General features: G+C 39.2%; 1 protein-coding gene across 1 annotated transcript in view; it reads right to left on the bottom strand.

Annotated features, from left to right (window-relative positions):
- Positions 1-14,040, bottom strand: part of LOC126095070 (5-phosphohydroxy-L-lysine phospho-lyase-like) — a 142,874-nt gene that overhangs the window by 36,884 nt on the left and 91,950 nt on the right. Inside the window, exons 3-4 of the mRNA XM_049909756.1 lie at positions 7,031-7,265; positions 6,488-6,581 (exon numbers count right to left, since the gene is read on the bottom strand). Of these exons, the coding sequence (XP_049765713.1) occupies positions 6,488-6,581; positions 7,031-7,265 (329 nt within the window). The remainder of the gene's footprint in view (positions 1-6,487; positions 6,582-7,030; positions 7,266-14,040) is intronic.

The raw sequence follows: 14,040 nt of genomic DNA, 5'->3' as shown, positions 1-14,040 counted from the left end.
TTATCAGACAAATTATGAGTTCTAATAGTTAAGTAATATTGATAGTTACCTGTTATACTGAATTTGTATCTTAATGTGAAAACTTTCTTATATTTAATATGAACCCTACTTGTTTGAGCTAAAATTATATTTGTTTTATTTAATATGCTAATGAAGATCCTGGATGATGGTGTTTTTTGGGAATACATTGAATAAGTCTTTCCACAGCCAGTGTTAGGGCTTCTTTGTTTATTGGTTTTATTCATCCAAAAATCTATAAGATTGTGGGATGGATCATCATTCATTTACAAATATCACGCAGGAAGGTGTTCACTAACATGCTTGTGCATGCATATCTGTACACTTCTCTCTCTCTCTCTCTCTCTCTCTCTCTCTCTCTCTGACACACACACACACACACACACACACACACATGTACACTACAGGAAATGTTTATAATATTGCAGCAAATTAAAATAGACGAATTTTGGCTTTATCTGGAAGAGAACTTACACTAGTTGCAGTAGGAAATATTGAACTTGCTTGTCTAAAGTCCCCTGTTATAAATTGTTGGTGAAAGCCTATGACTGAAAAGACAAGTCTCTTGCATGTCACATGTTTTAAAAATGCATATGTGAATACAAGTGCTCTAAGAGGAATGATTTTAGGGTTTAATTAAACAGTAAGCATGATGAAATATTTATCTTTTGAGTAAGACTATTGTAAATTGTGGTGCAAGTTTTGAAAGCTGGTGTCTTTACTGGCTGTACATGGAAACTTTAATTTTACCATGTATCATGTTCATGGGTATTTAAGTATTTATATATGTCTTTTAAATCCTTTCTCATATACTTACAAATTTTACTATATAGATACTGAATAATGGCAGGATTGAAGACTTTTGATAAAGGTACTTAGAATGATCCAGACAAAATAAAAGCAGTCAGAGATTTTCCAACTACTTGACAGATTCATTGTGAGAAGTTTTCTCAGAATGAGCTCATACACCAGTCAATTCATGAACAATTTCTGTAGCTAAATATATCCCTTGCATGTACTGCTACATGCAGAGATGTGTCAAAATTTTCCTGTATCTTTCCTTGTCATTAGTGAAGCACTAACATCTTCTCCAGTTCTAACACTGTATGACAAGAATACCAGGACAGAACTTCACGATAATTCTGGCAGTTATGGGATAGGTGCAGTTCTAGTGCAAATTCAGAAGGGTATTGAAAAGGTGATAACTTATGCTTTCAGGGTACTCTACAAGTCTGTGAAGAACTACTTTACATATGAGAAAAATTGCTTTGCAGTTGTCTGGGCCATCAATAAGTTTCAGCCATATCTCTTTGGCAAACCATTCACCATTGTTACAGATCACCAATAACAGTGCTGGGTGATTAGCCTGAAGGATCCATAAAGTTGACTGGTGAGGTGGGCAATGGGGCTTCATAAGTACAATATCATAGCTGTTTACAAAAACAGACACAAACACAAGAGCTCTGTCTGCCTTTCAAGGTATACTTTGGTGGAACACAGCAATGTGGATGAAATATCAATCATCACTGCATTAAATGACATTGTTGCTGAACAGAGAGACAATCCACCAGTTCTGAAAATCTTAGAAGCTTTGAAAGAGGAGGAACCAAACAAAGGAGAGATCCAGTTAATGCATAGACGTTGCATAAGTGGAACTATGATCCAGAGGGTCAGAAATGGTTGCTCATCATCCCATATCATCTGCAGTCAGCCATCCTGAAGTATTTCCACAATGCTCCAACATCTGATCTCCTAGGGTTTGTAAAGTCTCTAGACAGAATCAGACACAGGCATCCCCAGCCAGGTCTCTACCAAACCTTTAGAAACTATGTGAACCACTCTAAGGAATTCCAGTGATGGAAAAACATGCTGCAGTTACCTGAAGAGCATCTGGTACCAACTCTGCTTGCAGCAGTGCCATTCCAGTGAATTACAATTGACCTCTTGTGGAGGTTTCCGAATTTGACAAATGGAAATCAATGGATAATAGTCTGCACTGACTACGTCACAAAATATGCTGCCACCAAAGATGTGCCAATTGATGAAATTCCAGAAATTGTAAAGTTCCTTGTAGAAGATACTTTGAAGCACAGAGCACCCTGTGTATTGATCTCTGAATGTGGAAAAGCTTTGTGGCTACCAACCACAGAAATATGGCTTCCCAGAATGTTTTAATAAAATGTTGGTAGATATATTCTCAATGTACATTAATGTCAAACAAAGAGATTAGGACACAATAATATCTGTCATAACTTTCTCATACAACACAGTGAACCAAGATACTACAGACCTCACACTGTTCTTTCTGAATAATAGTGAACATATTGCAAAGAAGTGGCACATTTCTTAACTATACCACTGAATGCTGGCCTATAGAGCTATCTGGAGTAGAAGGCATCCAGTTTTACAAAGAACTCACACCACATTTCCAGTAGACATAAAATCACGGATTAATGAAAGCACAAGTGTACGGTACAACTCTTGACAAAAAATCATTTCACAATGTGGCAAAAATTGCAGCAAGACTTTAACACACACCCTTCTTCAAGTTATTCTGAACAACCTTTCAGCAGCAGATTGCTTAGGATGTGCATTTGGAACACTTGTGAAAGTAAGAGGTACCTACTTAGTCCATCCCAGAATGTCAGTTGGTGAAGAAGGGAAACAGAGACAAACATTGGACCAGAGGACATTGGAAATTCATTGTTATACAAGACACATCATTTGGTGTCCTCACCAGGAAATCCATGACAAAATGAAATAATTCAAGCTCTCTCCAGACGTTGATATAGATATGGTCATCACAGACTGTGATGTACCTACATCTACATCTACATTTATACTCCGCAAGCCACCCTACGGTGTGTGGTGGAGGGCACTTTACGTGCCACTGTCATTACCTCCCTTTCCTGTTCCAGTCGCGTATGGTTTGGGAGAAGAACGACTGTCTGAAAGCCTCTGTGCACGCTCTAATCTCTCTAATTTTACATTCATGATCTCCTCGGGAGGTATAAGTAGAGGGAAGCAATATATTCGATACCTCATCCAGAAACGCACCCTCTCGAAACCTGGCGAGCAAGCTACACCGCGATGCAGAGCGCCTCTCTTGCAGAGTCTGCCGCTTGAATTTGTTAAACATCTCCGTAACACTATCACGGTTACCAAATAACCCTGTGACAAAACGCACCGCTCTTCTTTGGATCTTCTCTACCTCCTCCGTCAACCCGATCTGGTACGGATCCCACACTGATGAGCAATACTCAAGTATAGGTCGAACGAGTGTTTTGTAAGCCACCTCCTTTGTTGATGGACTACATTTTCTAAGGACTCTCCCAATGAATCTCAACCTGGTACCTGCCTTACCAACAATTAATTTTATATGATCATTCCACTTCAAATCGTTCCGCACGCATACTCCCAGATATTTTACAGAAGTAACTGCTACCAGTGTTTGTTCCGCTATCATATAATCATACAATAAAGGATCCTTCTTTCTATGTATTCGCAATACATAACATTTGTCTATGTTAAGAGTCAGTTGCCACTCCCTGCACCAAGTGCCTATCCGCTGCAGATCTTCCTGCATTTCGCTACAATTTTCTAATGCTGCAACTTCTCTGTATACTACAGTATCATCCGCGAAAAGCCGCATGGAACTTCTGACACTATCTACTAGGTCATTTATATATATTGTGAAAAGCAATGGTCCCATAACACTCCCCTGTGGCACGCCAGAGGTTACTTTAACGTCTGTAGACGTCTCTCCATTGATAACAACATGCTATGTTCTGTTTGCTAAAAACTCTTCAATCCAGCCACACAGCTGGTCTGATATTCCGTAGGCTCTTACTTTGTTTATCAGGCAACAGTGCGGAACTGTATCGAACGCCTTCCGGAAGTCAAGAAAAATAGCATCGACCTGGGAGCCTGTATCTAATATTTTCTGGGTCTCATGAACAAATAAAGCGAGTTGGGTCTCACACGATCGCTGTTTCCGGAATCCATGTTGATTCCTACGTAGTAGATTCTTAGTTTCCAAAAACAACATGATACTCGAGCAAAAAACTTGTTCTAAAATTCTACATCAGATCGACATCAGAGATATAGGTCTATAGTTTTGCGCATCTGCTCGACGACCCTTCTTGAAGACTGGGACTACCTGTGCTCTTTTCCAATCATTTGGAACCTTCCGTTCCTCTAGAGACTTGCGGTACACGGCTGTTAGAAGGGGGGCAAGTTCTTTCATGTACTCTGTGTAGAATCAAATTGGTATCCTGTCAGGTCCAGTGGACTTTTCTCTGTTGAGTGATTCCAGTTGCTTTTCTATTTCTTGGACACTTATTTTGATGTCAGCCATTTTTTCGTTTGTGCGAGGATTTAGAGAAGGAACTGCAGTGCGGTCTTCCTCTGTGAAACAGCTTTGGAAAAAGGTGTTTAGTATTTCAGCTTTACGCTTGTCATCCTCTGTTTCAATGCCATCATCATCTCGGAGTGTCTGGACATGCTGTTTCGAGCCACTTACTGATTTAAGGTAAGACCAGAACTTCCTAGGATTTTCTGTCAAGTCGGTACCTAGTATTTTACTTTCGAATTCACTGAACGCTTCACGCATAGCCCTCCTTACGCTAACTTTGACATCGTTTAGCTTCTGTTTGTCTGAGAGGTTTTGGCTGCGTTTAAACTTGGAGTGAAGCTCTCTTTGCTTTTGCAGTAGTTTCCTAACTTTGTTGTTGTACCATGGTGGGTTTTTCCCATCCCTCACAGTTTTACTCGGCACGTAGCTGTCTAAAACGCATTTTACGATTGCCTTGAACTTTTTCCATAAACACTCAACATTGTCAGTGTCGGAACAGAAATTTTCGTTTTGATCTGTTAGGTAGTCTGAAATCTGCCTTCTATTACTCTTACTAAACAGATAAACCTTCCTCCCTTTTTTTATATTCCTGTTAACTTCCATATTCAGGGATGCTGCAACGGCCTTATGATCACTGATTCCCTGTTCTGCACTTACAGAGTCGAAAAGTTCGGGTCTGTTTGTTATCAGTAGGTCCAAGATGTTATCTCCATGAGTCGGTTCTCTGTTTAATTGCTCGAGGTTATTTTCGGATAGTGCACCCAGTATAATGTCACTCGATGCTCTGTCCCTACCACCCGTCCTAAACATCTGAGTGTCCCAGTCTATATCTGGTAAATTGAAATCTCCACCTAAGACTATAACATGCTGAGAAAATTTATGTGAAATGTATTCCAAATTTTCTCTCAGTTGTTTTTCCACTAACGCTGCTGAGTCAGGGGGTCGGTAAAAGGAGCCAATTATTAACCTAGCTCGGTTGTTGAGTGTAACCTCCACCCATAATAATTCACAGGAACTATCCACTTCTACTTCACTACAGGATAAACTACTACTCACATTGACAAAGACCACAGTTGTACGTGACTTCAATAGACAGACTCTCTCAGATACATGCACAATCATGTGGGCAGTACAGCAGGCCACACCAAATTTAAAAAGCCTTCAGCCATGTGTAGCATACCAGTCTTACTACATCAACCCTGCCATGTTTCTCAATTTCTAATGGTTTGTAACTGGAAAGTTCTTCTCCAGGTTTATGATGAACTTGGCTTCCAGCCTCTGGCTGTATTGGGCCCCAAAACGTTCAGAGCATTTGCTCAATTTTAACAGCCCTGCCCGAACTGGACTTGTGATTAATTGCTATGTAGCTGCTCTTGTAAGTCACTCTCATGATAAAGTCACTAATTAAATATTCTGTGGGACACTAGATATCACAGTTCTGCTCATATGTGAATGACATTTGGTGCCAAGATTGTTATTGATACCAGGAAGTCTACTCAAGGATTGCCCCCAGTAGATGTTGTGTGCTGGAATAGGCTATGTAATGATCTAACAATGCTTTAGTAATGTGAAAACCGGAAGGAACATATGCTTTGAATCAAAAGATCAGTACTGAAATACTATACAGTCACATTTTGCCTTTTGATCTTAATAGGAACTGTAACTTCTTAGCCCTGTCATCTGAGATGACAAATTTACATCTCCAGGGCTAAAACCGTGATTTCATGAACAAAACACAGTCTAGATCTTGTCGGTAAGAGAAATGTTCAGAATCAATCACACATCTGGACTGATGCACAAAGTTTGAGTAACTAAACCATTTTGAAAAATCTCTGAGATCACATAGAACAATACACCTAATGCCAGCACTGATGTTCAGACATTTTGGCCAGCCTGGGCTTATGGTTGTGTGAGGATACTTGAACAATGTCCTTTACTACATACAGAATTACATCGAACCACATCTGTTATCGAGGTGTGGAATAACAAATTATTATGACAAAGGTAACTAGTATTTTGTCATTTGAAACTGTTTTTACTTTATTTTTCTGTGTAATAACTTGAATTTTTTACTCAAAAGACACTTTATACTAGGAAACTGCTTTCTGTACTTACCACATGTACCCATTCGGGTTTCCCCTGTCCTCCTGGCTTATTGAACTTGTACGGCGAGATGTCAATCAGGGAGGATAGATGACCGTGGTACGCACTGCAACAGGTGTGCGTGTACACTCATAGAATCTCTCCTACAATAGGAGGAGAGGGAACAGGGATAGTACTGAACAAAGCCCTATTGGGAAATTCAGCTAAAATTATATATCCAGCTAGCTAGTGAAAAAGGATGTAACGCAACTCCAACATTCAAAGAATGTTGTTAACTGTTGATGTAGTAGGATGACTATCTTCTTATCACTGCTTAATTTTGTTATGCTGAAATCAGAAAAACAAATAAAATGGAGTGATTAGTGCCAAAGTACTCAGCAACTACTAGGAAAAACAATTATTTTTTTTAGAAATAATACCAAAATGGCTGCAAGTTGTGGTTTGATATTAGTTTAGAGCACCAAGTGGAGTCCATCACCTGCAACAAGCTCAAGAGTTTTCTGCACAGTTGGCAGAGAGTATTTTGACATAGAGACGTACGAGAAGCAGACTTACTGGTCCACAGTGATGACATCGTGGTTGCCAGTGTGGGTGCGGGCGAGCCGCAGCGCGAGGTCGTTGGCCTCAGAGCCCGAGTTGACGAGGAAGCAGACCTGGAGTGGCTCGGGCAGCAGGCTGGTGAGCTTCTGGGCACACAGCACCAGGCTGTCGTGCAGGAAGCGGTTGTTGGTGTTGAGCAATGACAGCTGGTCGCATGCCGCTCGCACCACCGCTGGATGGCAGTGCCCCACTGTAGGAGGAGAGAAACATCCCAGTCTAGTCTCTCATTTGTGTACCATATTCCATAAATGCCATCATGAGGAGAGCCTTCCAGATTGTGGAAGAAACAACCTGGAATAGGACCTGAGAAGTAAATTATTGTCAAACAATGGAAATTCCAGGTTGGAATAACAACAAACTCTGGTTCACCTTCAAAATAATTAAATTATTGTGGTATTAATCTATACATATTGATTTTGTGTGAGGTAAATTGTGTCCAGTCAGTGTGTTGTTGGAATTATATTATTTTTTGCTTGTCTACGGTAATATTGAAATATGACTATAAAATACAATGACCTTCAAAAATGTTTTAATCAAAGTGTCCCATTCACCATAACTCCTACAAAGAGCTGTACAGCTGAGAATCACTAGAGAAATGTTGGGTGGTATCCGTAGGGCATCCTGAGTTGTTTCAGTAGTGATGGGGCACCTCTGGTACTCGTAGCAGCACAGAGCCAAACCACAAGATGTAAGGTAAAACTAAAATTATGGCAAATCAGTAAAAACATTACACAAAATTATAAGATTTTAATTTTCTGGGTAGTCAAGGTCATCAGGTGTCCATAACCCCAACATTGACACTCAAAACCAGATCTGCATCTCTTTTGACAGAAATAGTCGACAAAAACAGCACAAATGTGAACTTAAATTACTTGAAATAGGTGTGCAGTAATAAGTTCATTTCTGACTGTTAGGCAAGTGTGAAAGCAAAAACAATTTGTTGGTTTACTTCAGCTGGACATTATTCCTCTGGTTGAAGTATGAGCCCAAGTATTTAAAGTTCTCAACGACCTTCAACTTCATTTTTCCCACCTGTAAATTTCCAGGCACATTGTGGTTCATCCTTCTACCTAGCTCCATTCCTTCTGTCTTTCCTGGTTTGATTCACAAGCCCACCTTCCCTGAACTCAAATCCTCCACTTTTTTTTTAATCATTTCTTCCCTCGACTCTCATACAGCTATTATATCATCTGCACATGCTGGTACTTGCAGATTTCCATTCAGATTGAAGCCCTTTCCTACTCTTTTGATCATGTGACTAATTTTTGTCAAGGGCAAGGCTCGATGATATGGGTGACAACACCTCACCTTTTTGTATCCCAGTTGAACCTCCACTTCCTTTGACATTCCAGCTTGACTGCCACAGAAGAGACTGTTAATGAAGTTTTTCAAAGGATTACTAAGTGGTCATCTGAAAATCAGCTCTCCCATAATTTTGAAAAGAAAACATTATATTCAGTTCTGTACAACAAATAATTTTATACCAACAACTGTTGTGGCACATATGCAGCAATCAGTAAATAGGGTAAATACTCCAAATTTCTGGGTGTACATTTTGATGAAAACTTGAAGTGGAGGAAGTATATTACTGGGCTCCTCCAACAATTAAGTTCAGCTACTTTTGCCTTTTGTATTGTTCCCAGACTTGGTAACAAACAACTTACCCTCCTGACAAAATTGCATACTTTCACTCAGTATTGTCTAATGAAATAATTTTGTGGGATAACTCATCACATAGAGAGAAAGTACTGATAGCACAGTAGAGAGCAGTAAGACTAATAGGTGATGTTCAGCCACAGTCATCATGTACGTATATCTTCAAGGAATTTGGGATAATTAATTAGCTAACTTGATGTCTAACTTTGTCCTTCATTTCTGTTGTACTCTCTTTTACCAGGCTGATTAATTTCTCAGGTACTCCAAACTCCTTAAGGATATTGTGCAGGCTTCCTCTATGGATACTACTGTATCCCTTTGAAAAATCTACACTTGTGATATTAGATTATTAGATTAGATTTACTTTCATTCCAATTGATCCATAGTGAGGAGGGCATCCAGGATGTAGAACATGTCATATACTGGTTTGTTAAATTCCAAATAATTCTGCCAAACCTCTCTCATCGTAAACATATAGTCAGTTGTAGAGTTCCTGACCTCAAACCTTCTTGGTAATAATAATAATAATAACGAGCGTATGGCATTCGTGGCCGGGAGACCCCTCGCGGGGTGGTTCGGCCGCCTCTCCACAAGTTCTTTAACGACACTACGGCAACTTGCGAGTGAATGAGGATGAAAGACACACAACACCCAGTCATCTCGAGGCAGAGAAAATCCCTGACCCCACTGGGAATCGAACCCGGGACCCCATGCGTGGGAAGCAAGAACGCCACCACAAGACCACGAGCCACGGACACCTTCTTGGCAATCCCCTACTATTTACTCAGTTTGGCCTAAGTTTTTTCCAGTTTTATCAAGGATAAGAACTAGCTCATATTCAGCAGTGCGATCCTTCTGTATTTATTACACTCTCTTTTGTTTTATCTTATGGATTGGTACAGTGACTGATAACTTCCATTCTGATGGTATCTCTTCCTTCTTCCATATCATTGTGATTAGTTTGGTCAACTCTTTAATGAGGTTTTCATATCCCTATGGGGCGTATTTTTTCTTTCTTTTCCTGCTGTAAAATTTGAGGTGGGTCTTATACCAGCACTAGCGGGTGGTTGCGTCCCTGGCCATTATAGCAGATCTATAATCTGCTATCCCGTAACCCAGAACCGGTTCTAGTTACCTGTCTAAAGATCCCAGGGGCAACAACAACTTGGTTTTCAGTATTTTGCGTAATTATTGATCGAACGAAAATATCTAAAATGCTATCAGAATCTACCCGTCAAGAGAAATATTCCTATGTTAAAGTTAAACACAAAAAGACAACAATCACTAAGACTGTGTGTTTGTCTTGAGGCAGCAAACTGACAGCACGCAAATACTCGGACATTATCTACCCTCTATTTAGGAATGGAAGCACTTAGCGACTTCCGACAAAAATTACCCATAATTTCAAACATTTACGAATCCTTTTTCTCTGTTATGCTCCCAGTAAAATGATGAAAGAAAAAAGTTTGTTTACAATATTTTCGTTGTCCATGCAGTAAAACTTCAGCTTAACCTCAAATATTTAACACTTTAATTCATTTGTAAGCTTATCAGATGTTTGAAGCTGTTTTATACACTGGAGTTCGATCCTTTAATGAATCAAGAAGCTACTAGTAAACTGTAAAATAGCATTATACTGCTTGGCTATAAAACAGATATGAATTATATAATCAATGATGCATTTATAGACATGGACTATACAATCAGATCTTATGTGTCTTACATTGTGATCAGATAAAAATTCCACGCTGCCAAAAAAAGAGAACCCCACTGCTCTGCTGATAAGAACCACCAATATCTCGCACAACAAGACATAACTTGGTAGCTTATAGCTTTGCGTGCAGCCTTTACTCGAGGCCATTGTCCAGCACACTACTTTGTGGGGGAGAAAATGCAGACATTGGCAACAGGGCCAGAGCTACCAATTGTAACATAATTGGCGAGAGAATTCAAGCTTCGTCAGAAAAAGAGTAAATGATTTATGGAAGATTAGATTAGATTAGATTAGATTTACTTTCATTCCAATTGATCCGTAGTGAGGAGGTCCTCCAGGATGTGGAACATGTCAGAAAAACAACAATACATGACAAATATTTACAACTAAAACAAATAAGCTAATGTACCATTCCACAGGTCCCAAGTGGAATGATCGTCATTTTTTAATGAACACTAAGAGTCATTTTACAAATACTAATGCACTGAATTTAAAATAAAAAAGTTTTTTATTTATTTATAAGGTAATAAACATGTAATACAACTACTATAATACTTATTTACAATGAACACATTACTCACTGAAATGGTACAGAAGTTAGATTATACTTACACACAATCACACACACACACACATACACACACACACACACACACACACACACACACACAGACACACAAATTTTCAGTGAACACATTACTGCACTGAAATTGTGCAGAAGTTATGTTCTACTTATATACAAATCAGTTGGTTTTACTAAGAAATTCATCAATGGAGTAGAAGGAGTTGGCCACCAATAAATCCTTTACGCTTCTCTTAAACTGAATTTCATTGGTTGTTAAGCTTTTTATGGCTGCTGGCAAGTTATTGAAAATGTGTGTTCCTGAATAATGCACACCTTTTTGTACAAGACTAAGTGACTTTAAATCCTTGTGAAGATTATTCTTATTTCTAGTATTGATTCCATGAATTGAGCTGTTGGTTTGAAAAAGTGATATATTTTCAATTACAAATTTCATTAAGGAATAAATATATTGGGAAGCTGTAGTTAGTATCCCTAGTTCCCTAAACAGGCTTCTGCAGGATGTTCTTGAGTTCACACCACATATAATGCTTACTGCACGTTTTTGTGCCCGGAAAACTTTAGCTTGGCTTGATGAATTACCCCAAAAAATAATCCCATATGACATTATGGAATGAAAGTAAGCATAGTATGCCAGCTTTTTCATTTTTATATCCCCTATGTCTGACAAAATTCGCATTGCAAACAGAGATTTGTTAAGACGCTTCAGCAGTTCTGTGGTGTGCTCCTACCAGTTGAATTTATTATCAAGCTGTAATCCCAAGAATTTAACACTGTCCACTTCTTCTATCTTCTTGTCATCGTATGTTAGACATATACTCTTGGGACACCCCTTACAAGTTGTGAACTGCATGTAGTGTGTTTTTTCAAAGTTTAGTGACAAAGAATTGGCTAGGAACCAGTGATTAATGTCCACAAATATTTTATTGGCTGATCTTTCTAAGACTACACTTGATTTGCTATTTATTGCAATGTTTGTATCATCGGCAAACAAAACAAACTTGGCATCTGGTAATGTTACTGATGAAAGGTCATTGATATACACAAGGAAAAGTAAGGGCCCCAAAATGGAACCTTGTGGGACCCCACATGTAATTAGTTCCCAGTTGGATGATGCCTGATAGCTTGATACATGTCTCTTTCCTAATAACACCCTTTGTTTCCTGCCAGAGATATAAGATTTGAACCATTTTGCAGCATTTCCTGTTACACTATAATATTCTAGTTTACTTAAAAGGATATTGTGATTTACACAGTCAAATGCCTTTGACAGATCACAAAATATACCAGTTGCCTGCAACTCATGCTCATGCTCTTGCACAATTTCCACCGAATCAAACGCCCAAATAGAAGATGGGTGAGAATTCAAAAGAAGTTCTCTCATAGCACATGAAGAAGAAGGCAAGGATCGAGGAACTAAAGGAAATCAGAGATGGAGTCCCACGGACAGCCATACTTGCCACAGCAGATAGAGACACCTTACCCCTGGAGTTCGGCTGGGGTGGGGAGCATTTAGGGGAAAGGGGTGGGGGAATTGCTAAACGCTATGTCTGATTTGTGTTGGGTCGGAGATTTTCTCCGCTCAGGGACTGGGTGTTGTGTTGTCCTAATCATCATCATTTCATCCCCATCGACGTGCAAGTCGCCGAAATGACGTCAAATCGAAAGACGTGCACCAGGCGAACGGTCTACCCGACGGGAGGCCCTACTCACACGACATTTACATTTTACCTGCGTTAAGTAATGTCCATGATTATTAAGGTCTATATAAATAAGGCAGTATGTTGACTGATATTAAATCGCTTTCTAATTGCGCCCACAGTTGCCATACCATATAATGGTGCACTTTTCGATGGAGTTGCGCAGGTTGTCATAAAAACTGAAGTTTAAAATTGGATTTCGAACAAAAGGTAGCCTAAAACTGGCTGTAGGCTACGCCACAAAGTTGGGAAGAATAGCAATAAATATTTGTAATCCAGGGTCTATAAGATCAACTACAAGGACTGTGAAAGAGTGAGCAGGGAGGAATTTCAAGACTCTCTTCAAAGATCACATGTACAGCCACAATAAAAACGCATTTGGTACACATTTGGATAAAGAAAACATGTGGGAGGAAATATTCAAGATAATTTAGAAGCGAGACCTGAGTTTCTCGCGACTTATACAATGTTCATACAACTTATAGGAATACAATCTGGTGACATCTTCGACAACCGCCGATATTTCATCGGGGGGCACCCTGCCGTTTTCAAGGCAAAAGCCCGTGTAGAGGAAGGTAGGAATGCAGGAATTGAAAAAAAGAAGAGATGGAGTCCTACACACTGCCATACTTGTCACATCCGATAGAAGACACTTTACCACGACTGACCAGTCGGTCAACCCCTTGCCTTGCCGGTGAAAATGGCAGAATGTTCTCCTGTTGGAATATCGGCAATTGTCGACTATCCGGATACTTTTTAGATTAGATTAGATTTACTTTCATTCCAATTGATCCGTATTGAGAAGGTCCTCCACGATGTGGAACATGTCATAAAAACAACAATACATGACAAATATTTACAACTAAAACAAATAAGCTAAATGAACACATTACTGCACTGCACATTTACAATGAACACATTACTGCACTGAAATTGTGCAGAAGTTTTATATATATATATATAAATCTGTTGGTTTTACTGAGAAATTCGTCAGTGGAGTAGAAGGAGTTGGCCACCAATAAATCCCTTAGGCTTCTCTTAAAGTGAATTTCATTGGTTGTTAAGCTTTTTATGGCTGCTGCCAAGTTATTGAAAATGTGTGTTCCTGAATAATGCACACCTTTTTCTACAAGACTAAGTGACTTTAAATCCTTGTGAAGATTATTCTTATTTCTAGTACTGATTCCATGAATTGAGCTGTAGGTATGAAAAAGTGATATATTTTTAATGACAAATTTCATTAAGGAATAAATATATTGGGAAGCAGTAGTTAGTATCCCTAGTTCCATAAACAGGCTTCTGCAGGATGTTC

Source organism: Schistocerca cancellata, chromosome 1 (assembly GCF_023864275.1).
Source record: "Schistocerca cancellata isolate TAMUIC-IGC-003103 chromosome 1, iqSchCanc2.1, whole genome shotgun sequence".
In the NCBI taxonomy this organism is placed as follows: domain Eukaryota; kingdom Metazoa; phylum Arthropoda; class Insecta; order Orthoptera; family Acrididae; genus Schistocerca; species Schistocerca cancellata.
Note: the sequence above shows the minus strand (reverse complement) of the source record. Positions and strands in the feature narration are given on the sequence as shown.